This window comes from Ruditapes philippinarum, unplaced genomic scaffold, assembly GCF_026571515.1.
Source record: "Ruditapes philippinarum isolate M1 unplaced genomic scaffold, ASM2657151v2 ctg1271_1_1_1_1, whole genome shotgun sequence".
Lineage (NCBI taxonomy): Eukaryota > Metazoa > Mollusca > Bivalvia > Venerida > Veneridae > Ruditapes > Ruditapes philippinarum.
Window position 1 is genome coordinate 52770 of NW_026862369.1, and position 6034 is coordinate 58803.

A 6034-nucleotide genomic window follows, 5' to 3' on the forward strand; every position below is an offset into this window, starting at 1 on the left:
AATACTTACCCGACAGTACCATATGGATTCCTTCCGTTAATTTCTCACAATTCGCTAAACTATTAACACCGGAAGTAAGCTCTTCAATTAACTCCCCTTACTTCCGCCACGTGTTAAAGATGTCAGTTTCAAATGAGGCGACCAAATCGCCCTGAAACTTTAACAGAGAGGGGTAGGTTAGGGTGGGTAGTGTACTGTCGGGTAAGTATTATTTACTCATAAAACTTAAATTTGAAAACAAATTTTCAATTTTCATTTCGTAAATAAACTTACCCGACAGTACCATATGGATTAACCCAGATTAAAAAGCAGTACTGAAAGGAGGTGGGTAGTTAAGTTTCAAAATTATCTATTACATTCATTAATAAAACATAAACTTGTTTTAATATCAATGAAAAATAGACACATTAAACACTTACCTAAAGTGTTTCCCAATATTTCCACACCATGTTAAGTAAAACAATACCAGTTGAACATGTATAACTGCTAACCCACTATTTACAGTTGCACAACAATATATATAAGTTCATCCCAACTGTACAAGAATAACCGTAAATACTCAAATTTACAAAAACATCCAGTCGCAATTCGCCGGAAAAACAAAGAGTTTGTACACACCACCTTGGTGAAAAACAATAACTTCTGTAACAACATTTACTTGAAATCCAAAACACTTGTATCTACGTTTTTGAGATAATGTTTAATGAAGGTGGTCTCTGAAGACCAATCTGCCGCATCCAGTACCTGATCCAACGACGCACCTTTGAACAATGCCCAGGAAGGCCCAATACTTCTAGTCTGGTGACCTTTAATTTTTCCAGTAGATTTCTTACTCATTTTGTAAGCATACTTAATAATATTAACTAACCATTTAGAAATAGTCTGACTTGTCACTGGATGATGAGGTTTAATAACACTTAAGAAAAGTTTAAGTTCATTTTTAGAGTCTTTAACTCTAAAACTTTCAGTCTTTTTCAAGTAATAAGTCAAAGCCCTCTTAGGGTCTAAAAATTTTTCCCTCGAAAAAGATGGAATGAAAATCTTTCTTGAATGATTACTTGGTCTATCTTGTTTTGCTAAACCTGAACGTATAAAAGTTATTCCTTTCTTCTGAATGTTTATGTTACCTTCTCCCAAATACAAGGCTTGAAGATCACTACAACGACGAAAACAGGAAATAGCTATCAAAAAACACACCTTCCATGTAATAAACTTCAAAGATGCGTCCTTCATCGGTTCAAATGGTGGCTTCTTCAGGCATTCTAAAACAAGAGGTAAATCCCATTCAGGAACTTATTTTCTAATAGGTGGACGTTCATTAAAAATGCCTCTAAGAAGGCGAATAATAAAGGGGTGTTGACCAATCTGAAATTTTTCCACAGGAGGTAAAATTGATGATAGCATAGACCGATAACCTGTAATAGTCTTATATTTTAACCCTTGGTCATAAAGGTAAGTCAAAAATTCAGCACAATCATTCAAAGAAGCTGAAAACGTATCAATCTGTTGTCTACAACACCAATTACTGAATTTTCTGAATTTGCAATTATAATCTCTTCTTGTACCTTTTCGCCATGAGGCGACAAGTAAATTTCTTGTTCTTTCAGAAAATCCCTTTGATCTGAAGACTTTGTCGATAGAAGCCATGCAGTCAACTTTAGACTCTGAGGATTTTGATGAAATATTCTCCCCTTGTATTGTGACAATAGATTCTGTGACACAGGGAGTTTTATTGGTTTTGCTATCAACAATTTCAACAGCTGTGGAAACCAGTGCTGTCTTGGCCAATTTGGGGCTATCAAAATCAGTCTGCACTTGAATAATTTCATATGGTTCAAAACTTTCGGAATTAGCTGTATTGGCGGGAACGCATATGCATACATGTTCTGCCATGCAATAGACAGGGCATCCAATGCAAACGCTTGGGGTTGTGGAAGCCATGAGCAAAACAGTGTTGTCTGTTTGTTCTCTTGAGTTGCAAAGAGATCTATCAGAGGTTGACCCCAAATATTGAAAATTTGAGATGTCACTGTTTTGTTCAGACTCCATTCTGTATCCCTCACTTCCTGTCTGCTCAGAAAATCTGCCAGAAAATTCAATTTCCCCATTATGTGAACTGCTTTCAACACAATGTTGTGATTCAATGCCAGTTCCCATAACTCCCAAGTTAACAGACAAAGTGTAGGGCAACGAGTGCCCCCCTGTCGATTTATATACAGACACACAGACGTGTTGTCCGATCGTATCAATACATTCTTGTTTTTCAGAGCAGACAGAAAGTGACGGACTGTCAGAATTACCGCCTTCATTTCTAAAATGTTTATGTGTTGTAATTTTTCCATCTTTGACCAACGGCCTTGCACTGTAAAGTTGTTCATGTGACCGCCCCAGCCCCAAGTCCCACTCGCATCGGTGGTGACAGATACTGGAAAGGAAATCTGTTGAACAGATCTTCCCTTTAGAATGTTCTGATCCTGTAACCACCAATGGAGATGATATCGTAGCATATGAGTTAAGGGTATATTGAAACTTAAAGGCATTCTTGCCGGACTCCAAGTCTTGAGCAAATGAAGCTGTATGGGTCTCATGAACAACTTTGCATTTGGAATTAAGTCTAGACAAGAGGCTATCATACCCAACACAATCATATATTGTTTTGCTGAAATCGAGCCTTGTAACAATTTTAGAACTGCATGTTTCAGGTTTGTAATTCTCTCTTGTGTTGGATAAACTAACCCCTTTGTCATATCGAATAGGCCGCCTATGTAAGTGAAAATCTGAGAAGGAACTAAAGAGGATTTTTTCTTGTTTACTATTAACCCTAGTTGAAAAAGGAGATCTAGAATAATCTTTCGATCTGACATCATCTTTGAAAATGTCCGATTGGCAGCTAACCAATCGTCCAGATAAGATGTTAGAAAAAGACCTTGTTGTCTGAGATGTGCTACTATGACAGACATTATTTTGCAAAACACCCTTGGAGATGATGTTGGGCCGAAGCATAGAACTCGAAATTGGTACACCTGACCTTTGAAACAGAAACGAAGATCTTTTCTGTGACCCTTGAACATTTTTACATGCAAATAACCGTTTTTCAAGTCCAGATTTATTGCATAATCTCCTTTTTGAACTAGGTTTAGAACTTTTGGCATAGTATCCATTTTGAAGTGAGTTTTCCTCAAATACCGGTTCAATGGCTTTAAATTTATTACAGGTCTCATTTCCCCATTTTTCTTTGGAACTAGGAACAACGTACTGTAAAAACCTGTAAGAATCTGAGATTTGTCTACTATTTCTATAGCGTTTTTCAATAAAAGTTCTTCTATTTCTGTTTGAATTAAATTTTCTTGATCTAAAGGTACTTTCATGTGTTTTATTCCCAAGAAATGTGGAATTTTTAGAAATTATAGTTTGTAGCCATTCTGAACTACATCTAGAACCCATTTGTCTGTTGTTATTTTCTTCCAATTTTCTACAAAAAGTGAAATTCGACCACCTACCGGAATTTGAGGAAAACGTGCTAGAGTACTAACATGGTCATTGTTGAGTTGATCTTCCCATTTTCCTTCCATATGAACGTTTTGGAAAGAAATCGGGCTTGGAATTTTTCTTGTACTGTCCAGTGAAATGTTGCCCCTTGGTATGACTATCTGATGGAATCTTGGGGATACGAAAATTATTGTCCCAGCCACTGCTTGTTTGCGTTGCTGGAATGGCCCTACGTAAACGTTTAGTGTCATTTGAAGAACGAACAGGTGAGAGCCTTCTTTTCCTGTCTCTCTTTTTCAGCTCAGGTAACATATCATCTAACTGCTTCTTTTTGTCCTTCCGTGCCTTTAATAAAGGTTCAAGTCCATTACCAAAAACACCATCACCAGTTAAAGGTAAAGTAGCAAAATCTTTGTAATCGGAAAGATCATACATGCCTGTATCTGCCATAGTTACTGTACGACGTACAATGTGATGAAAAGCTGCGGAGCGACCCAATTGATCAAGGCACTTCGTGGACATAGCAAAAATGTCTTTAACAAATTTCACTGTTTTGTCTTTTGAAAAGTCATCAGAAGAAACAAATTCAACCAAATTTCCCAAAGCTTGTTGCATATAAAGTTGCATAACAATACCTAAACGAGCTGCTTGGGCTCCACGGTAAGAAACTTTTTCTACAGTTTTATGTGGTTGAGAAAACAAGCATTTAACCTGACTGTTCTTAAAAGCCGCTTTACTGCCATGTCTGTTAACAAGTAAACTTTCTATTAAAGGATCAAGTGTAGGAACTTGCAAAAAATTTTCCGTTTCTTCATCCACCGGAAATAAATCAAAATTTTCTTCATTAAACGCAGAGAGAAAATTAGGAGAAGTTGAATGTAGACTGTCATTCAAGACGTCTTTCTGAGAATTGTCCACAGAAATACCTTCCTTCTTGGTGGACTTCTTCACTGTAGCATCTTCACCAAAAATGTCAAAAAGACATTTCTTAGTTGAATCAGAAAGTTCTTTTTCATCGACTTTCCCCTTAATAGAAACATTGTCTTCATCTGACAAAAAATTATCTCCATGAATAGACAAAATATCACTGTTCAAGCCAGGATGATTAGAATCTGAATCACTGTCCGACAGAGAATCTGAGCCCGACTCGAACTTAGAACGATGCACACTGTTCTTTTTCTTCACGTGTCTTTCCGTAAATTTAGACGAAGAAGAGTTACACTGAGATTGAGCAGATTGGATTTTGGCAACTAATCCATCCAATTTACCCGAAATACTCGACTCCAGAGCTGAGAATTTTTGATTCCATTGTTCTTCTAGAACATCGTATCTGGAACGTCTTTTAAGTGGAGTTTTCGGCGTATTAGTACCCGACTCCGAGTCCGAAGGAGGAATTTCACCTTCCTCTGGTAATTTATTTGTATCAACAAACAGTTGAGCCATAACTAAAGCGAAGAATGTGAAAAAACACGACCGATTTGGTCGCCGAAAAAAGGAAACTGACATCTTTAACACGTGGCGGAAGTAAGGGGAGTTAATTGAAGAGCTTACTTCCGGTGTTAATAGTTTAGCGAATTGTGAGAAATTAACGGAAGGAATCCATATGGTACTGTCGGGTAAGTTTATTTACGAAATTAAACTTTATTACTGAAGGTTGAAACTGGTATTAAAATGTTTTAAACTATGGTGCTTTAGGATGATCATATTATACCAGTCTTTGAATGTTATTATAGTGCACAACTAGATTTATTAAGAATATTGTTTATGTAAATGTACACTTCATGATTTTATATTTGAAAACCAAACGCTGCCGAATGAGGGATTTCATCATTACTATAACCAAAGGGAATGAACACTCACTTAATCTTACTTGTATAAAATGAAAACAGTATGCTCCCTTATATAAGACAGAAATTAAGCATTGTTTTGCATTAAGTATTTTACAGGTTTATACTTTAACCCTCTGAACCTTCTGAAATTCTTAAATGGACTTGTCCAACCTCCATTTTTGAACTATCAATTGGACATCAAAATGAAAATTTCGATAAGTATAGAGCCTAGGCAGATTTGATTTGAAGCTGCTGGCCCGGCTCTATGCATGCGGTAAAGGTAAATCACTCTCAGTTTCAACAAGATAAGGATTAAGTATAAAATAAATAAAAGTATAATTATTTTAAACTGTAATTGTCATATTAATTATATTCGTTCATATTTAAAGATTATTAAAGAATTATTCTCCTCTTGCACAGTGAAATTAAGAAGTCTGTTGTAAAAAGATTTTTATTTCAATTTGATTTAAACAAACACATGAAACATGTAGTCATTGTAACGGTTCTGAACTGTTCACTATTTGGGGAGAAGATGTATCTCTCAGGCAGTGGAAGCGCGGAACGGTTTTCAGAGGTTTACATTGCTCTGTAACTCTGTGAAATTCGAGGACGAATTTCAATATAGCAATGGAGTATGTCACGGTTCAGAACTGTTCAATATTTAGGGGAGATGATGTGTAAGCGGCCGGAAATGCTCATTCGGTAGAGTCACGGGA

At 36.4% G+C, this 6034-nt stretch overlaps 1 protein-coding gene across 1 annotated transcript; it reads right to left on the reverse strand.

The window, feature by feature from the left end:
- On the reverse strand, positions 1-5111 carry LOC132718857 (uncharacterized). Its single transcript, XM_060702596.1, has 3 exons — positions 3534-5111; positions 420-1262; positions 1-157 (listed from the first exon to the last, which is right to left on the reverse strand). The coding sequence occupies exon 1, from the start codon at positions 4993-4995 to the stop codon at positions 3538-3540; it is 1458 nt and encodes a 485-aa protein (XP_060558579.1). The 5' UTR covers positions 4996-5111; the 3' UTR covers positions 1-157; positions 420-1262; positions 3534-3537.
- Positions 5112-6034: the final 923 nt, after the last annotated feature.